Source organism: Lingula anatina, chromosome 4 (genome assembly GCF_051362555.1).
Source record: "Lingula anatina isolate TDL-2025a chromosome 4, LinAna3.0, whole genome shotgun sequence".
NCBI classification, from domain to species: Eukaryota; Metazoa; Brachiopoda; class Lingulata; order Lingulida; family Lingulidae; genus Lingula; species Lingula anatina.
The window spans coordinates 19,737,864-19,758,369 of NC_141770.1; the positions used below are offsets into that span (position 1 = coordinate 19,737,864).

General features: G+C 35.7%; 2 protein-coding genes across 5 annotated transcripts in view; one reads left to right on the forward strand and one right to left on the reverse strand.

The window, feature by feature from the left end:
• LOC106157113 (guanine nucleotide-binding protein G(s) subunit alpha) overlaps positions 1–13,471 on the forward strand; it is a 54,969-nt gene extending 41,498 nt beyond the window's left edge. For all 3 annotated transcript variants that reach the window (XM_013532613.2, XM_013532612.2, XM_087010347.1), the window contains 6 exons: positions 3,188–3,242; positions 3,566–3,639; positions 4,993–5,172; positions 6,452–6,582; positions 7,027–7,091; positions 7,823–13,471. In XM_013532613.2, coding sequence (XP_013388067.1) covers positions 3,188–3,242; positions 3,566–3,639; positions 4,993–5,172; positions 6,452–6,582; positions 7,027–7,091; positions 7,823–7,969 — 652 coding nt within the window. In that variant the 3' untranslated portion in view covers positions 7,970–13,471. The remainder of the gene's footprint in view (positions 1–3,187; positions 3,243–3,565; positions 3,640–4,992; positions 5,173–6,451; positions 6,583–7,026; positions 7,092–7,822) is intronic.
• Positions 7,822–18,827, reverse strand: LOC106157110 (mediator of RNA polymerase II transcription subunit 27-B-like). Of its 2 annotated transcripts, none has more exons than XM_087010348.1 (8): positions 18,683–18,827; positions 18,071–18,364; positions 17,246–17,390; positions 16,708–16,841; positions 16,192–16,285; positions 15,255–15,296; positions 14,835–14,912; positions 7,822–14,457 (listed from the first exon to the last, which is right to left on the reverse strand). In XM_087010348.1, exons 2-8 carry the CDS (start codon positions 18,256–18,258, stop codon positions 14,323–14,325), a joined length of 816 nt encoding a protein of 271 aa, XP_086866474.1. In that variant the 5' UTR covers positions 18,259–18,364; positions 18,683–18,827; the 3' UTR covers positions 7,822–14,322. The 2 variants fall into 2 exon arrangements, with proteins under 2 accessions (XP_086866474.1, XP_013388061.2); XM_013532607.3 differs by lacking the exon at positions 18,683–18,827 and adding an exon at positions 15,543–15,650 and having other exon boundaries at positions 18,071–18,350.
• Positions 18,828–20,506: the final 1,679 nt, after the last annotated feature.

Consider the following 20,506-nt stretch of genomic DNA (forward strand, 5'->3'; position numbering starts at 1 on the left):
ATTTTGTAACAGTTACATTTTAGGAAAAAATTACATCAAATTGAAAGCTCTTTTGAAAAATTAATGGCATTGCCAGACCACTAAATTCAGATATTCTGAATAATCTACTGGTCCAAACAAAATTATTACTAGCTGCAGACTGCAAGGCAAGAGTTGTTAGGTTGGCCTTCATTTGGTTAGTTAATGATGATAGTTATCATCTGAGATGTGGATGTTGCTACCTAAAACATGGATGTTGACACTGCATGACAACGAGCGCGGCTTGAGAAAGCATGAGAATCTGTACGAGGTGGGGCTAACCTCATAGCAGTAAGAAGGGTGAAACTCTATATGCTCTGGATATGTCATTTGAAATAGCGCTTCAAAAATAACATGCAAAATGTCTCAAATTCATACTGTTGTGCAATAGACTGTAATTTACCAGAATGTAACAGTAAACTAGCAAAATTTCTGTGGATAAAGTCTGCATTTTTTTCAAAGCCCCTTTCCCTTTGCTACACTGCCATTGTATCTGCACCTTCTCTCTTTTTAATCCTGCTTGATTTTAAGTTACAAGACTTTGGACAATTTTGGATAACACCCATCAGACTGTATAGTTACCTGGGTTGTTAACTGTTAGGCTGGCTCTGTTTGATTGGAAGCACAGTTTGTGACAAAGAATTTCTTAATAATAAAAAAAGTTTGGTTTTGATAACCAGGGACAATCAAATATTGTACGGCTTGAACACTAAGAGTCTAAGATGACTGATTGAAATGCTAGAAACCTTAAGTAGTCATGCTGCACAATATAAGCTACAGGACTTAGCTCATTATGTGATAATGAACAATGTTAAGAAACATTTCTGCACAAAGAGTGCTGTAATAAAGAAATCTGCGACAGCATTTCTGCATGGCTATTCACGTGCCTGGGCACCCACAGAGAGACACCAGGGGTGCCTGGATGAAACATTGTCCATTAACTTAAGCAAACAGTCGGCTGTCACAGAAAACCCAAATATTGATTGTGGCTATAAATAGAACATGCCAGCTATAAATAGCAGCACCGCCATAGAAAACACAGTTGACGTTTTGACCTGGAGAGATTAGTGTTTGATGATACTGGAAGGAAGGAAAGATATGGTTTCTGTAGTGTGGATAATTAGTCATTAAAAAAGGAAAACAATATTCATTAAGCAGTACTGGGCAGGGAGTTGGGCCCTTGAATGGTATATTTATATATATGTTTTTTTTCAGTTGTAAAAAAAAAGTTGGAAACCAATTCCATCAATAATTAATATGATGTTGAACACAGAATATGTATGAACATAAGGGTGAATTCAATCGAAGATTTTGTCTGTTTCCCTGTGGTAAAATATATATCCTTGTTTATTTTGTAGTATGATTTGTATTTTGAATTATTGATGTTAGAGGTTGCAACAAATCACAATGGATGTTTCTGTAAAATAAAAATTGGCCTAGTGAATTTTTTTCCCCATGATATTCACGGGCTTTTTTTTTTTAAGTTAAAAAATCTTGAGAGGATGGATGTTTTTATGTTACATAGAAAGAAAATTGTAAGGTTTCCAAAACATTATTATTGGTCAGTAAGTGTTGTTTTGCAAAAACATTTTTCAAGATAAAAAGATATGACAACAGTGGAACAATTAACAATAAAAATTGTTTTTGATCTTTATTTTGATTATTGTAAAGTTATAAATAATTCTACCTCAGGTTTTAGCCTTTTATCAAGGTCACAACAGTTAGGGGCATTGAGAGAAAAGAACAATTGATTTCGGGTTTAGTCAGAACCTTGTCAATAATTGATCCTTGAACTCTAATAGACAAAACAATAGCAGTACCAATAATGGCATCAATACTGGCAGTCATGGTTGCACCGGGTGACCCAGGTGGGCCAGTATTTTGTCTGGACTAACTGATCAATACTTGGGCAACAGTTTTCATTGTAAATGAGATCTGTGTACAGGATGACATCACCTTCTCCTTGCCAGACAGTGACAAGACTGATTTAGGAGGCACGTGATAGGCTTTTTTCAGGAAAAAATTGTGTGACTTTGAACTTGAAAGTTAAATTGTTAAAAAAATTTACTTAAAATTGTAATGGAGGTGCTGGGGGGGGGGGGGGGGGTGATACCTTGTAGTGCTCCGGGACATTGCTCAGGCAACTGTTCTGCTTTCATTTAGACTTCTTTTTTCATTAGGAGTGACCATTTTTTCAGATAATTTGGGTGATTATTATCGTTTTTAAAAAATCATTATTGGAGTTTGGAACCTAGGTGGCCTGTCTCAGTGAGTTACTGTTCTGCTTTCTCCATTTCAGTTTTCTATGCCCTTTTTCCTCCAGATTATTATTATTATTATTATTTTATTTCACAATGTGCTGTAAGCTCATTTGCAACTGTTTCCCCCTCCCACCCCTTCGCAATAGGTTCAATAGGTGGTAAATCAGAAGCTTATTAAGCAGCTGAGGTTATGATAATATGCAATTCGGCCAGCCAGATGTGACATGACAAGTGTTATTGTTTCCAATCAACATTTATTCATAATAAAAGTATCTGTGACATTTGTAACTTATTGGATTATCAAGACTGACATATTGGCCCTGGAAACATTAGTGAAGAGGATATGGCTGTGGTTACTAAGACCTGGAGACATTGAGAACGTCACGTAGCTATTGTAACCTCACAACCAACCCGTACTTGATAAACCGTTTATGGGGGCTAAGCTGTGGAGCTTAATTTAAGCAGTTTTTGTTTTCAGAAAAACCCATGAAAATTGTAAATAGATCAAAATAATCATTTTTTAGCATATTGTAAAGTTCTATAATGTGTTGTTTGCCTAAAAGAATACAGCAGTTCAAGGTTCTATAATTTATTTTATCTCGGAGATTATTTGAATATTTAAAGGGCCATTATGCATAATGATTTTAAATGCATAATTGAGGATATTGTTTTTTTTTCCTTTGGGGAGAGGGTAAGATGTTGCTGAATAAGACATGCTAATGCACATTATTATTTTATTTTTTGGGGTGGGTGTGGGGGTTTCCAATTACTTAGAATTTTTATGTCACATTTCTGATTGTAATTATTTGTTATAACCTAGCATGGCCAGGTATATGCCTTAAATTGTTGAGAAAATTGCAATCGTGTTATTGATCTGGTTTCTAAAAAATCTTTTTCTTCTTTTTCAGTTTTTTAGATAAGGTTAGCAATGTAAAGCAACACGATTATATCCCAAATGAACAGGTTAGTGGAGTTCAAAATGGTATTTAAATATTTATCTCACTGAGGGCAATTTTACAACTTTGTTATGCTAGTGGCATTTTATTTTGTAACATAAAATGTTATTCTGTTTATCCGAGTATTTAGAAAGTATGCTGAAATATATTTTATTTTGGTTATTTTATGTTTTGTTCATTTTGTTAATTACTCGTTAAAAGATTTCTTTATGGTAATCCACAAATACAAAAAAAAAAAATTTATTGTAGTTACTTTACGGATTTAGAATATGTTGCATTTTTTCTGTTGTTTAAATTCTTACATATTAAAGTTTATTTGTCTGCTTTCAGGATATACTACGGTGTAGAGTGTTAACATCAGGGATCTTTGAAACAAAGTTTTCAGTGGACAAAGTCAATTTTCAGTAAGTAAACATTGTAGCAATGTTCTTCATATTGATGGGTCCAGTGGGAAGCAGGTTGGGATAAAGTTCTGGGACAAATATTCTACCTAATGTCTTAGGGATAGGAGGCCTTTTTTTTTTTTATTTTTCCTCAGTAGTTGATAAAACTTGAGAATTAGCTTAGAAACTAGATCGAATTTTATTCAGAGAGGACCTTTTCCAGCCAAAAGGGTGGATCTTTCTACCCCCTCTCCAAACACACCTGCCTACAGAACAGAAAGGCTAGCAGTATTACAGGTGAAGGTTGTAAACATTTTTACAAGTCCCATTTTTTTTCTACCCTAACAGGACTCCAACCTTAGATTCTGAACAAGTAAGAGTCAAGCTGGTCAAATCCCTTGTCTCATTTTCATCTACTCTATAGCAGAATTCCAGTCCTAGATTCCAAACAAGTACATTTCTAGCTGGTCAAACACCTTAATTGTTGTATTTCCTTCTACCTTAACAGTATTCTAGCCCTTGATGCTAAATTACAGTTCAAGCTGGTCAAACCCCTTGTCTCATTTTCTTCTACCCTAGCAGAATTCCAGCCCTAGATTCCAAGCGAGTACTTTTCTAGCTGGTCACATCCCTGGTGACTACCGTTAATTGCAGGTGATTAGAATCATCTGTGTTCAACAATTGATTGGATACCAAGAGCAACCAGGGTTCTAAATATAGCTGCCCAATTCCCTTCAGAGCCTAAAAATACAGGCCTTGAGATAGTTTATTGATCGGCAGCCATCTTGTGTGGCGTGCTGTCGTGCAGGTCCCTGGAAAATGGGGATAAAAATAGCACCTGTATTGATTTCCGAGAGGCAGGATGAGAAGCGTTCTCAGGTGCCCCCTGCAGGGAGGAGATTGCTCCACTAATTATACTGGAGTTCATAGGTGGGGTGTCTGTCTGTCTGTAGGAAGGGTTGGAGTTGGTCCTCAAAAAATAAAACAGAATTGAATAAAGAATTTGTAAAAAAAAGTCAAAATGCTAACAGATATACTGTACAAGCAAGGTTGTGTTTCTCTCTCTCACCCTCTCTCCTCCCACCCCCTCCTGCATGTATGCAAATGTATACAAATTGCCCATATTTGTCATAGTAACTGCTGATAACTCAAAAGACAGATAGACCCCTGTCCCTTCTTTTTTTTTTTTCTGTACTTCAAACTAAACCTTCTATTGAGGTGATTATGAAACTTCTGAATGAAATCACTGCATTTTGTTTTTCTCCTATATCGTGTTTGAGAGAAGTAAGAGACTGGCTGTTCATACCCAGGGAAAATGGTCAAGTTTCTCTGATCCTCTCGTAACATTATTATGTTCTTATATTCCTATTTCAGCATGTTTGACGTGGGCGGGCAGAGAGATGAAAGACGGAAGTGGATCCAGTGTTTTAATGATGTGACAGCCATTATTTTTGTCACAGCTTGTAGTAGCTACAACATGGTCCTCCGAGAGGACCCTAGTCAAAACCGACTTAAAGAGAGTTTAGAACTCTTTAGGAGCATCTGGAACAATAGGTGAGTAAGATTGATCTCAAAGATAATTTACAAGAATTAATATGAATTATTGAGACTACAATGTCATTTCCTAGGTGGATAAGATGAAAGTAGGTAACATTTTTGTTTTATTGGCTCTTGAAATGATTTTAGACTTTGGCCGTATTTTTGTATTATAAATTCTGATTCATTTTATTGAGAGAGAGGGGGTCTGAAAATGACAGTGTGTGAAAATAAATACCAGATCTGTTGTGGCTGAGATGAGATGGAAGCAAATTCAGTTGTTTCTATATATTAGTGAAACAAAGGCATTTTATACTTCTTTAGCTTAAATATGAAAAGCACTTTCTTGTAACATTTCCTTGTAACTGTAAAGAAAAGAAAAATAAATGGAAACAGGTCCATCTTGATCCTTACTGCTTAATGTAGAGAGTGCTGCCATCTTTTGGTTGATCTGTAAAACACTTTACATCAGTGACAGGAAATAGAGATTGTCACATGACCGCAGTAATCAATATGAAGTAAGCACAATCCTTTAAATCTGTATCAATTACTGATAATTCATGCTGTATGTAATGATGGGGTTTATTCCTGCATGTGTTCAGATGAGACAGGACAAAGTTTTGGAACATTCCTGCCAGAGATTTGGTGAACATTTTATATTTAGTATATTTATCAAAGATCATGATGTAGAATATATACTTTAAATCCAGATATTTTGTTATGATGACAAAGTACATCTGCCTGAATCAAGCTTCATTTTTGTCTCAGATAGCAGCACCCATAATGTAAAAATAAATCCTTCACAACAAAGAACACAGAAATTAAAATCTTTTTTGGAAAAAAAAATCACTTGATATTAAAGGTTATTGACCTGAAGGCAGTGCGTAGAGTAAAGCTGAAGAAGGCTGTGCAGTGATTTGTTCATATAGCCAGGCAGATATGATGCCTGTCCTCAGCTGATCCAATTGACTGCTATATCACTGTGCTAGCAACTCAGCTGCACAATGTCTGCTCTTTAAGAATTGATTTCTGTGCTGGCACTGGGTTCGTTCACTCGTGTCTTAGAATCAGAGTCGGTCAAAATGCCTTCAGCTATGGCAGCAGTCAACTTAACACGTTCTGAAAGAATTGATTTCTTGTGCAGGCAGTGGACATATTAACGGTGGTTCAGACATGGATTTGGTCAGAATTCCATTAGTGAGAACCACATTGTTTGATTTGTGTGTACAACAAGATCAGTATGTTTACCATTTATCTATGATTACCTCTCATTTTTGTTTATTTTCTAATTTTCCAGGTGGTTGCGCACAATCTCAGTAATTTTATTTCTAAACAAGCAAGATTTATTAGCGGAAAAAGTGATGGCTGGCAAATCAAAAATTGATGATTATTTCCCTGAGTATCGAAGATATGTAGTTCCTCCTGAAAGTGAGTGCTTGAACAAATATTTCCTTGATGAAGTATCTGTAGGCCTATGTGTTTTTGGAAGTACAAGATAAAAAATCAGGACTCAAAACAGTGAAAAAATTAAACGGGGAAATGGTTCAGTCTGTGGATGTTGTCATTGGGGAACATCTTTAAGTCAAGTTATAATGTATTTTTGTTAGTGATTTTTTAAGAACCTTTTCTGATATCATAATGTGCAACCTTAATGCTGAATTTATCAGGTTGTTTTAAAGTCTTAAATTACGTTTTATAATTCATAGTTATGCTGTAATATATTTTGCTACTCTGTATAACTGACAGTTATATTACCATTGTATAAAGTTTTGCTCTATCATTTAATTCACAGTAAACATTGTTTAATATTTTGCTATATTGTATAACTCAGTTATATCATACCATTGTATAATATTCTGTTTGATTTTCCAGTCCATGAACCAGGGGAGCCAGAAGCTGTCACAAGAGCCAAATATTTTATTCGAGATGAATTTTTGGTTTGTATACATTTTGAGACCAAATGATTTTTAAAGGCCTTTGGAGATACATATTTGTCAGAAAAATAGTTTTAACTGGATTGATTTCACATGAAAGAGTCCAAAAGAAAGAGTAATTTATTCAAAGTCAGATGGTCAGAAATAGACTAGAAGAGCATTTGTAAGACTAGACAGAGAAATCTAAGGTGCAACACTGTGACATACTGTAATTTGCTTGTCTGCCAATCTGGGCCCCGTAACTTAAAAGCATCGCGCATTGCGACCGAGCGCAAGCGTTTTGATTCCATAACTCGCCCATACTCACCCCCATATAATACATTGTAGCTGCTATGTGATATCGCTATTCGAAATATGCGATGCTTTCGAGTTATGGGGGCCTGATAGTTTGATTATGATTTAATGCGCAGTATAGTGTACTATGGTCTTATACGAAATGTGCCTTTTTATACTGTGCTCAGAATAAGAATAAACACTGGGTAATATCAGTAAGGCATAGATATCTCTTTTTTAATAGCTGTAGATTTCTTTCCACACTGGAGGGTACTATAGCATGAAACAGTAAAACTGATGGGGCAAGGCAGAATTATGCCAACTTTACACATAACATGAACGTCACTGACATGACTTAGAGAGTCACTTTTCATGGGCCGTTAAAGAAGTTGAAGTATTTACACTTCCAAGTTACTGGAAAAAGTATTTTATCTTTATCTGTCCTCCCTTCCATTTTCCAGAGGATTAGCACAGCCAGTGGAGACGGGCGCCATTACTGTTACCCTCATTTTACATGTGCAGTGGACACTGAAAATATCCGCCGTGTATTTAATGACTGTCGGGACATCATCCAAAGAATGCATTTGAGGCAGTACGAGCTGTTGTGAAGCCAATGGGACTGCTACTGCAGCAACTTCTGTAAAGTTATTATTGGACAACTAGACTTGAACTTGAGATGATGTTGTTGTTGATGATGACAATGATGATGTTGATGCATCACTGTTGATGAAGATGAAGAAGAAGAAGAGGATGGTGGTGGTGATAATGCCGTCACTGCCTCTGCCCAAATGGAAAAACTTGCCTGTGATGTGCACTGTGTTGTTGTGAGCAAGCTTGTCTGTCAGTCAACTGGACATCAAGGATTTGATTGGCTGGATTCAGTGAATAGGATGGAGCCATTAGAGGTCAAAGGTGAAGGTCAGGGGTTGCCATAATGTTGGAGGGAAACAAGAAGCGTAAGAAGACTGTGGAACAGCCTAGTGTACAAATAGTGTATATTCTTTTCATGGTACCAAGATTAACTGCAGTTTGTACATATTTTGTGTCCATTTTGCCAATGTATAAAGGAAAATAATTACCACATTGCAGCAGCAGTAGTAGGTTCCTGCATTAATAAGTAACTACAAGGGGCTGTAGAATCAAGCCAGTGACTGTGAGAACCAACATCACATAACGTAACAACGTAACATTTTGTTGACTTATTACATGTGCAGAAATGTGGACGTGTGAGCAAGCACACGCACATGCATGCACCCACATATCCAAAAACAGTTGAATGTAGTAACTTGATAAACTGGGGTATGTGAAGCAAGCCAGCTGTTTGACTCCCGTATATATATATATTTATATATAAGTATATATGTGAGTATATTTATATCTATATATATATTTATATGTATGTATATATATAGATAGATATATACACTTACAAGTAGTCTTATGTATTCATAAGCTTTTGTTAGCTTGTCTTTGGTTCTATCTCGTATATATATCTATATCTATTAGATCATATGCAGAAAGCTCTATGGTGATGTCACACAGGAGACATGCTTGGTTCATAATCTATAGCAGTGCTGTCTGTGCTCTTCTTGTACTAGTCGCCGTATCAACTAGATTACGACCAGGTTTCTAGGCTGAAGGGGGCAAAACAGTATTTATTGAAAGCTGCAGAAATAGACAAGATGTACGTGTACCTGCTCAGATTTGCTCTTGCAAGTTGGTTTATTTTTGACAGAAAAGGTTTTTAGCTGAAACATACCTATTGACTAAAAAAATTTATTTATGTGTTCATTTCTGCCACTGAACTAATTAATTTAGGTCTTGAGAAGATGTACTGAGTCGGGACTGTGACAGTGCACTCTGGAATTCTATATGGTATAATAACAGTGCTTGAGTTGACCAATACTAGCATTAACAGCCTTAAAGTTACATATTCTGTTGCATTTTCATTTCACTTAGCTGACATATGTTGTGTATCTGAAGCTTTGATCTTGTTATTGAATTCAAAGTGAAAGATTTACACATTTTTCAACTTTTAAAAAGGATCAGATAAGCATTCAACATTTTATTTTTCATCAAGTAACAGTTGTACTTTATGCCCAAAACCTAATCATTACTCACATAGGGTTTCAGTGCCTTTGTTGAAGCACGTGACAGTTGATGTTACTGAAAGTTCATGTTTATTGTGTGAGAAATGGAAAAGATTGACCTTTTAAAAACTGCTTCAGCTTTTTCTGTGTTAACAAGCATATGATAGAAGAAAGATGTTGGATCTTGTACAGCATTAGTTGTACTGAAGTTAGAGTCAACAGTAAGCAAGGGAAAGAGTGCACCATTTAATATAATATTGTCATAGCTTTACATGTAATGGCAAAAGCAGCAGTCTCACCACTAAATGAACATACAGATATCACCATCGTACTAGTGTGGTCTGTCCAACTCGAGGTAGAGGGGGGCGGGTCTGGCTATTTGCAGTCAGTTTAATTGTATGGCATGCCTCCTTGAGCAGCTACTTAAAAGTTAATTACCCCTTAGCTGCTCGAAGAGGCTTGTTAGACAATTACGCTAATTCCACTGATTGCACTTAACGAGAATCCTTCACGGAGTTTGGACCAGCCCAAGTAGAACGATGATTCTATCTGAATGGGGTCTAACACTTCACTAGACAATTATTGGGATAATGTTGTTTAGGTGACCATTGTATTGAATCACAAACTTCCTGGTTCTTCTCAATGAGCATCTGTTGATCAAGTCAAGCTGACCTTTGACATCTGGTCTCTTATTGACAGAGGGCTCTTCAATAATGAAACAAAGGGATAACTATTTTCCTCGTTGATTGACTGGTCATTATCACAAGCAGTGAGATGTATCAAGGAAATTGTTTATGTTTTGTATCTTTCTTTTTTGAACATCTGGCAGCATTGATCTCTTTAAGAAGACCTGTGATGTGGAGGCTAGATGACTTGGATTGATTCAGATTGTTGCCGAGCTGAGCATATCTATCTTCTAATTCTGACTCTTAGTAAGTTTGGCTATAACATTTTGGTTGCAAGTAAATCTGGCTTAAACAGATTACATGTAACTACCTGGACAGTGGATGTGATTGTTTTCAGCACAAAATGGTTTAAATACTTGGAATTACCAGTAGGCAGAATACAAAATAAGGGCATTTTTCATGTGTCTATGTATTTCAGTTCATTTTTAACAAGCTACCCAAGATTGGTATTGTATGAAAAAAAAGATAATGGTAATATTGATCGTTTTATTTTATAGTACAGTTAACAGTTGTAGGTGCAGGAGTCACTGGGTATATGATGATGATTATGAGGAGATTTTTCACTTGGATGAGGTATATAGTTCACTGAGAATTGAGAGCAGTACCAGTTGGCTGAGAAGTCTTAAATATTCAGTATAATAATGATACAGATTTCAGAAGGTTGTATGGGTTTGAGTATTTTGGTAAAAGGATTATATTGATGAAAAAATTAGTTCCGTCTAACAGTGAAAGATACTTTTGTTATATTACTATGGAAGTGTATTATTTTATGTCTTTTTCTGTTGCATTTCATGTTTTTGTTTGCACAACATTTGTGTCACAAACCTCAAGTGGTGGGTGCAAGTATGCTCCACTGCCCCCTAGCATCAGGAAGCCCGTCTACTACTGCTGCCCCCTATAGACTGATTATGTCACTCATAAATGCTGTCCAAAGTAATGTCTAGATCACAACAGGCTCTTATAGACCTCTTATTCTGTTTGAATGAAGTCAGCAGACCTAATCAAGAGAGAACCTACACAGTTCAGCAAAGATAATTTCTTTTTAGTTTCTGTATTCTGCCAAAAGTTGCTTCTATGGAGCATTGCCTTGTGGGTAACTGTATGGTTACAGTGAGAAATGTTGATGCCATGTAGGCCAAACTGATGTAGACCTGAGCATTTGATCTTATTTACTACAGGACAGATCTTTTACCTGCTGACCTTCACAACACATGGGAAAAGAACAAGTGTTAGCGTGGTCTGTGCCTTTTGGCATTTCCTGCTGGTTTTTATCTGTTGCCATCCCAGCCTGTTTTCCTTTTATATGAACCTAAACATTGTACAAGTATCTTGAGCAAAACAGTGCTTAGGAATCCGTTTCAACTCTAATATTGAAGTGAATATTTTTCTGCTTTTAGCTTGTATTTTTATGCTAGTCAGTTCTGATACTAGGCAAAATGGCATGGCTTTCTTTGGTAGGGCAGTGTCAGATTGTTAAAATAAATAATCAGGTCACATAAGACCGTGGTCACCAAAATCTTACACTCATCATGCTTAGAGCAAACTTGAAATTTGAAGTCTTGAGATCTCTTACTTTCTTGTACTACACTTTGCTCTTGAAATGACATGTAATGACCTAGGAACATCATTTGCAAGGTCATGTAAGTCGACTGACTAGTAATTAGTCTCGATTTAGGCCAGACCTCATCCTCGTCCAATCAGCTGTGCTTTTACATTTTTGTATAGATAGATATATATATTTTGTCATGCATTTATAGTTCTGCATTTCTGCTTTACTACAGAATCAGCACATGTATTTGCTTAAAAGAATACTCCCAAGAAATGGAACCATTTTGTGTATGATGAAAAATAGATTCTCAAGTGGAGGGCCTTTGGTTTCATCTTTACTTACTGTCATTTTGGAAAAGATCTGGGGGAAACCTCTGAATACTACAGCTGATTCCATTCCCTGGTTTTTGCAATGAATATTTGCTTGTTGGTTCTTGTGTAGTGCTATGATATCTTGGCACAGTTCAAGGTGATTTGATGGGCTGCTTGAGAGGGCTACAATTCCCTGTGTCTCTTAGTGTGGCAACTTCAATTTGATAACACAATGTCAGTTTCATAGAAAGAGGAGAACGAAACTTAGCATTTGTGTAGTGGCAAGAAAAGAGGGGGGGGGGGGGGATGGTCCCCTTTTTAACAATTATTTTCTTTTGCCGTGTTGGCAGGTTGGAATTTATTCAAAGATTTATTCTTAGTTATTTTCTGTATTTGAAGGAGGTCAGTACTGCTAATGTGTTCAGCTCTATCTCCAACTTTTACATAAGATGTTTGATTTTTGGGGGAAGTACTATTGAACAGCAACAGCAGTATCCACCATTACTTACTGTGGAAAAAATACTTTCAGAATTGCTTTTATAAAACGTGGCCTGACTTTACTGTAATTAATATGGTGAGATGACCAGTTGAGCTCTACAGTGCATTTTATTTCACACACTGACATATTAGATTAAGTATTCTTATCAACTTCAGTGGAATGCTAATTGATGATTCTACATTGGAAGCACATTTTATTACTTGTGTTTTGTACTATGGTCCTGGCAAGGTACATCAAATGTGATGTATATGTATAAGGTATATGTAAAGGCACAGCCATTCTAAATTATTTTAATGAGTTTCCTGCATTGATTTGAATTTTCAAGGTAATAGGGATACGATGTTCACTGCAATTTGCCAAGTGTGCCCCAGTATGTGCAAACAAAGGAAAAATAAATAAATAAAATGACTGTAAAATCACCCAAAACTGTAATTTGGAAGACAAGCCCCGTACCCATCAAACAGGTGAATTGCAATCAACAAAGTTGAACTTGACCTTGACAATTCAGCTCTAATATAAGTTCTAATATAATCGGAATAAGATTGCAATGGATGTGCCCAGTTTTGTCTCTGCTGCTTGGACTGGCGATAGGGACAGCACATACTGGCTAGAAGAACTTTGACGTTCCATAGTTATTATTACTATTATTATAATGATCATACAAAAACACAAGGCAGAGCAACTGCAAGGTACCAATGTTCTGTATGTATCCATACAATGTCATGATATTCCAGCCACTTGCTCTGCTGGATCTGCTTCAAGTTGACTTTGTTCCACTATGTGCTGCAGTCAAATAATCAATATGTGTTGATGTTTCTAGTTAGCAGCTATACTACTAGCTATACCAGGCCCATGCTGGGAGGAGATTCTTCAGCCTTTGTTGTCTGTCTTTTTTAAAGTCTAATTATTATTAGTAGTAATATTATTACTATCTTATTATGAATTTCTTAATTAAAATAAAAGCCTTGGTCTATATAGCATTGTTGTGGTTTCTTGATTTTATTGGTTTAATTTTACATGATGCATAAATGCTATTTTAGGATAAACAAAATGTTTACGAGTAAGACTGACAAGCCGTGTTGGAACATTCTGAACTTTTGGATTTTTTTATGATAATGTATATTTTATGATAATGTATAATTTCAAGTCTGACGCTATTCAGAACTTCATGTTTATGTTCCACAATCATCTGCAGATGAAGAAGCTGCTGAGGAATTCTGAAATTTATCAATGCCTGTAATATGTTCCATTATAAATGTGTTTACCTGCAAATTTATTCCAAATTATACACCGGCACCTGCAATCTGCAACATCCATGCAAGGCCTGCAGCCAGCAATTCAAAAGTTTTTTTCCAGAAAAAAATGTAGTGTTTTGTTCCCTTAGACCCCATTCCCACAGATTTTAAATCGATCTATCCCTGTGGGGAGTCTCACTAGATTACTGTTAGCTTAGCCGGTTTAAGCATCTGTCCCACCTACTAAAAGCTGTAAGGGGGTAATTAACTACCGTGCGCGCTCGGCTGACAGCAATTTAGCATAAACCCCCAGGGAGTTAGGTCGATATAGATGGATCGATCTAATTTTATGGGAATGCAGTCTTAGTTAACCCAACTTCAAAAATGGCATTGAACCTAGGTCTATTGTTGTTTCCGTGTAGTCCTTTTCTCTCCCAAAGGGCAGCTATTTGGAACCCCTGTCTAAGGTTCTGCACACTTGAGCTCATCCTTCATAATTTTCGACCAAGGTACAAACTGAATTGCTGCCCTGTTGAAATTCTCCTGTTTGAAAAATAAATCCAATTCATCCATTTATTCCACTTCCTTCCATCAAGGTCTGCAACCTTCATGATAAGGTTTGAGATTTCTGAACTCCCGCCATGTTGGAGGTAAATTGTCCTGCAGGTAAGTCTCACATTTGGCACAGGGAATAGTGAACAGAGATGTGTAGCTGTTTAACCAAGTCTGGAAAATTGAGTACAACAATAAACTAATTATCTGAATTTATTTAAATTGATTAATTATAAGAAAATATTGTGAACTAACTGGACAATATCACTTATATGAAGAACTAGATCTACACCAAATATAAATTAGTTCAAAACAAGATCAAACATTTGGACCATCTTTTATCCACTTAATAGAACAAATTCTCGCTACTTATCAGGATGATTTGTGACACATTCAGACAGGATTTTTCCATCCGATTTAAACTGAAAAATCAATATTTTCCTGGCATTTTTCTGTCTTAAGCAGCGCCAAGTTGTAGGTAACTGAGCCATTTCTTCTTACTATTCCTAGCAAACCAAAAGCACTGTGTGATCTTTATGATGTATACTCACCAAGAATGATCTGAAAGCAATGTCTGGTCTATGTGGCATGTAGAAATGGAGTAAAGCAGCACACGCATGCTCTGTGATCTGAAAGAAAAGTAGTTTTACTGAATTACTAAGCACTAAATCAAGATACAGTAAACTGTGCACAACACAAAAATTTTAGAACTGAAGATATGTTCGAGAATTGCGAAAAATTCAATCAGGTAATGTTTATAAGTTTTGGCTATTACAAAAACTATTCCACAAGATTTGCTCAAGTCAAACAAAACAATTTTAGTCATAAGTGTAACTCTTGAGATAATGAAATTCATTTCTGTACTTAACTCTCTTCCACACATCACACCATTTTACTAATTAGGGCCAACATTTTCTTTTGCTACGTCCATGCACTAACCTATATGAGCATTTCAAAATGGGAAAACTTACCTTTAAGTAAACTAAGTACTTTGACTTTGTCCATATATCCAACTATAAGATAAAAAGATTATATGTCATTAATATTTGTTTGTGATTGAACAAAAACATAAATACAAAATAAAAACCTTAATTAAGGAATTTTCATAGGCTCAGTAATACCACTGGTAATAATTATGGTGTTTGTACTTTGAAGAGAGCTGCAGTTTTAATAATAACTTCTTTTCAAATGTAACTGTCACAATTAAAAGTACATCAATTTTTTTTTTCAAATTACACAATCTCAGACTCTTAACTTACCTCTCCGTTATCTTTAAAACTTTGTTCGTCTAACCCTCTTACATTAACTGTCTCCAAAATAAGTCCCCGTAATACTATAATAATTTTCATAGCTCGCCCAACTGTAACCTAGAAACAGTTTTAGGTATTATTTCAACATGTGATATTAACATCTTCTGAGGTATATTTACATGAAAATATTTTTAACATCTGTTTACATTAAAACAACCACAAAGGTAATTTGTCTTAAGTTCATATGCAGTGCTTATATCACTGATGAGACTTTTTTGACTTTGTAAGGGTCATTTGAGTCATTCTTGTGAATTGTGTACCCTGGACCCCCGGCCAATTTCCCAACTTTTGTCGGAATTCCTACTTTTTCAGGGTCATTTGAGTCATTCTTGTGAATTATGTACCCTGGACCCCTGGCCAGTTTTCCTACTTTTTCAGTGAGGACTGGTCTCATCCCTGTTACATGAAGCCAACCCTCAACAGAAAAACCTTCAATGAATTACATACCTTTTCATGAGACATGTTTTTGATCTGTGCCTCATTTAGTCCTTATTTAGAATGCCTAATATTGTTCACTTTATTTATAGCATGATGGTACCTGTACTTTTATTATCACAATTAGAATATTTCAAAGTGTCAGTATTCCTGATACCCATACCTCTAGTACCGCTGCTGTTCCTTGAGGCCTGTGGATCTTAATATCCAAATCTGGAAACATTCTTTTCTGAGTATCAATGACAGCATCAATTTGTCTGGAATTACAAATTTTCACAGGGAATACACTGACAGGAAATTTTTGATTGTAATCTTCCCTATCACCCTATCATATCACTTGACCATTTACAGTATCCTGTTATGAATTAGGAAAAAATGAAGTTATATATTTAAAAGAAATATATCAATCAACTAGATTAAAAAATAGAAGAAATGCATATATTTACAAAGCTGTGTCAAACCAATACTTAAGACTGAAAATTAGACTGTCATAATTTTGGGACATCCAAAAGCACTTTTTCCCCCTCAGCAAAATCCTTTTCCTTCATAATCCTCCTTGTCCCTTCAATATCTTCTAATTTAGGACTGGGAACAACTGCTCATCTTAATGAAAGGATGTTAAAAAGAAGAAAAACACTTTAGACTGTCTCAGAATCATGACAGTGGGTTACCCACTTACTGTGGAGGCAGTTTGTGGAAGTTCTGTTGGGCAGTGCGCAGTCTTTTGGCTGCGGGGCCACCTGAAGGCAACGTGGAACGTTTTAGGGAGTTTTGATTTAGGAGCACAAAGGCATGGTTTGCCACATCATGAACCTGAAATGTGAAAATAAAAAAAAAATAAATGAACAAACAAATAGATAGATAAATAAAAATATTCATATGAAGAAACTGTCTGATGTTACCTGGTTGTGAACCCCAAAATAATAAAACAAGTTTTTTTTTTTTGTGTGTGTGTGTGTGTGTGTTTGCGTTTGCATGTCATCACAGTGACTTACTTCACATTTTGAAATTGCCCAATTGAATTTCTTAGGATAATGGGTAGATGGAGTGGGTCAACAGAGTGACAGACAACTCACATCACATGTACAATCTTGTAAGCCTCCAACATCTCACCTAATTGGACCACTTGTAAGCCTGTAACATCTCACCTTATTGGACCACTTGTAACCTGTAACATCTCACCTTATTGGACCACTTGTAAGCCTGTAACATCTCACCTTATTGGACCACTTGTAAGCCTGTAACAACTGTGAGTGGAGGGGTGTCTTGTCCAGCACAGGGTCCAAACTGAGCAGTGCAGAGTTCCCTGACAGGAGAGGACCAGCTGGGGCTGTTATCACACTGCCTAGCTTCTCTACCTCTCTGTGATGTACAGAAAATATTGATAAGTACAATTTAAATCATATATAAAACCCATTACTTGACAGAGTAGTGGAGCACTTTATGTCTTTTCACGACCAGTACAATTTTCTGTTTCGCACCATTTTTTTTTTTTTTTGGGGGGGGGGGGGGGGACAGAGATATCTTCTAACAATCTTCCAAATTATCTTTGTTGATCCATCCTCCATCTTGACTGTTTATGACAGAAAGAAATTAGATGCCCATCTAAGTAAACTTTAAAAATTCTAAGCCTCTTCTGGAAGACCCAGAAGACAGCTTCTGTTTGCCCCTGATTTTTTACTGGCCCTAATATGTAATTACTCCCTTTCACAAGTTTGCTACCAACTGTTTGGTCGTCTCTAAATCAATTTGGTTAACTGGCTGTGCAGAGTATGGGCCCTGTTTACAAAACTCTATTATGTACTAGTAATGGTATTAATTTCTCAATCTATCAAAATCTATCTGTGAAAAGTGCCTTTTAATTAAAATTCTCGGAATATTACAATTTACATCACCCACATAATCCATTACTTAAAATCGTTTCAAAATAAACCGGGAAGAAAATTCAGATAAACATCGTAGACAGAAGCGTACTACGTTTTTTTTGGTGAATAAATTAGCCATAAGAAATAAGAATCATTACATGATTAGGATGTATTTACCCAAGGTTTTGATTCACTGACAACAAGCCTTGCTGCAACTCATTAAGGAATGACCGTTCTTTGTTTTCATTGCTGATGTATTCCTTCATTCCATTTCTGAATCTTTCGAATACTTGGTTAACGCTGGATCGGAGAGTTCTTACTGCTAAAAGCGACCTTGCTAACAAATCTTGAATGTCTGTAGCCATTGTGTAGTTTATGTTATCGGAGTCTAGTTGCACTGCTTTTCAGTATAGCTATTAGCCAAGAAAAGATTTGCCTGTGCTGACCACAAAAACATTAATCGTTTCATCACTGAAAATGTAAAGAAACAGATTCAAGTTTGTATATAGTTACGAACTCTTCAAAACAATTTAACATAAACACGTCAATTCCATAATTTTTTACACTTAGTCTCATCTTGGGTAATATGATACGTTAAGCTTCCTACCCGAATCTCCTTCTTGTGAAATAAACGAAACATCTTTAAACATCTTTAAAAGAGTGAAATAAATAAAACAATTCTAAATTGACTTTAAACAATGTCCCTTTTGTTTACTGAAATAAATTTTGAAAATACTAATTAATTACTACCCCACATCGTTACTCCATTATGTGATAAGCGTGTCTTACCCTAATTTTGGGATATTTCACATCTATTTTTTTTCTCAAATGAAAAAATGGTTTGTGTATTGGTGTTGTAAATTGGAAAATTACAATTTGTGGCACCGCCTTTGATATGATGCTCAAAAATCGCTCCCACTTTGGATTTCATCTCCCCAAGGCTGAGCTCTTCTCCCCTTATGTAAATTTGATAACAAATAAATAAATAAATTAATTAATTAATTAAAACTAAAAGAAAGAGAGAAAGACTAATTGAAAGATAATTTTTGAAACAAGTATTCACCTAACTACCGGTAGGATTTGGACTCCCATAGCCTATCATAGGAGTGATTGGGTGGAAAAATACACATTTTTAATTTACTTATTTTCTCTCATGAAAAATTTCAAAAAGTGCCAATGTATCCTCCATTATGCATACTCCAAGATAAAAGTTATATACTCAAGTAAAATAAGATATATAAAATTTATTTAGGGGAGTCAAAATTTCATGTGGGGAGTCAGATTTTCATTATGAAATTTAGACCTGGAGAGTCAGATTTTCATGTACCGGCACTTATGAAAATCACTCAAAATCACCAAGAAACGACCCGTCTCCAATTTTTTTCAAACGTGATGAAAATCAATCTACCACACCTGTCATTCATAAAAAAATGTGTAAACGTGCACGGATCACTTCATTAAATGCCCCCAATTCCAGCTTTAAAGATCAGCTAAACATAACCCCGTAAAACATTTTCAAAATGTGACGAAAATTAATCCACAACACCTGTCATTCATAACAAAAGTGGAAACGCGCCCGGATCACTTCATTAAAGCCCCCAATTTCAGCTTTAAAGATTGTCAGAAAGCACACTTGAGAACAGGATTAGGAGAGAAGGGGGTTGGAGAGAGTTTTTGCTCTATTTCTTCCTTAATAATGACACAACCACTCTTCCAGTACTTTACCCTCACTACAAATGACCAAACACACCTACCGGTCACTATATTTTTTTTGGCCACCTACCTGGCCAAAATTGAAGAAAACTGACAGTGCAGGTGTACCATGAAAACCTGACTTCCCCAAAATGTGACTCCCCAGTCAGATTTTCATTATGAAAATGTGACTCCCCAGTCAAATTTTCATAATGAAAATGTGACTCCCCCCATGAAATTTTGACTCCCCCCAAAAAACTTTATAAATCTTATTTTATTTGAATACATGACTTTTATATTGTGGTATGCATAATGGATACGTTTGCACTTTTTGTTAGTTTGCAGGTGGACATTTTAATGAGAAAATAAGAAAATTAAAAATGTGTATTTTATCACCCAGTGACTCCCCTATGAAAAAAGCTTTTTATTTGATATTTACACGGTGATCATTTCAACATTTGTCCCTTTAGTATTCTTTATGAAGAATGTATTGGAAATGTTTGAAGTTTGGTGGTAAAATATTGGGTGCAAAAAATGAAAAAAATAATCATGAAAAATCTTTATATTCATACCCATGGGATTTTGGACTCTCATGAAGAAAAGGCACTATTTTATATCAAGTCACCATACCATTGTTATTCACATGGTTTGCATTGTGACATATATTTTGTTTGTATTTAAAAATTTGGTGGTGAAAATTTTGGTAAAACTGGATAATTTTTGAAACAAGTATTCATCTTACTAACTGTAGCCTTTTTATAGGAGTCATTGGGTGAAAAAAAATATTTTAATTTTCTTATTTCCTCATGAAAATTTTCAATGTAAGTGGCTTAGATGTCTGTCACACTTACTGAAGTTGGCGTGTCAGAATCCTAAGCCACTTAAGCTGAAAGCAATTTAGTGAGAAACCCCTTGGAGGTG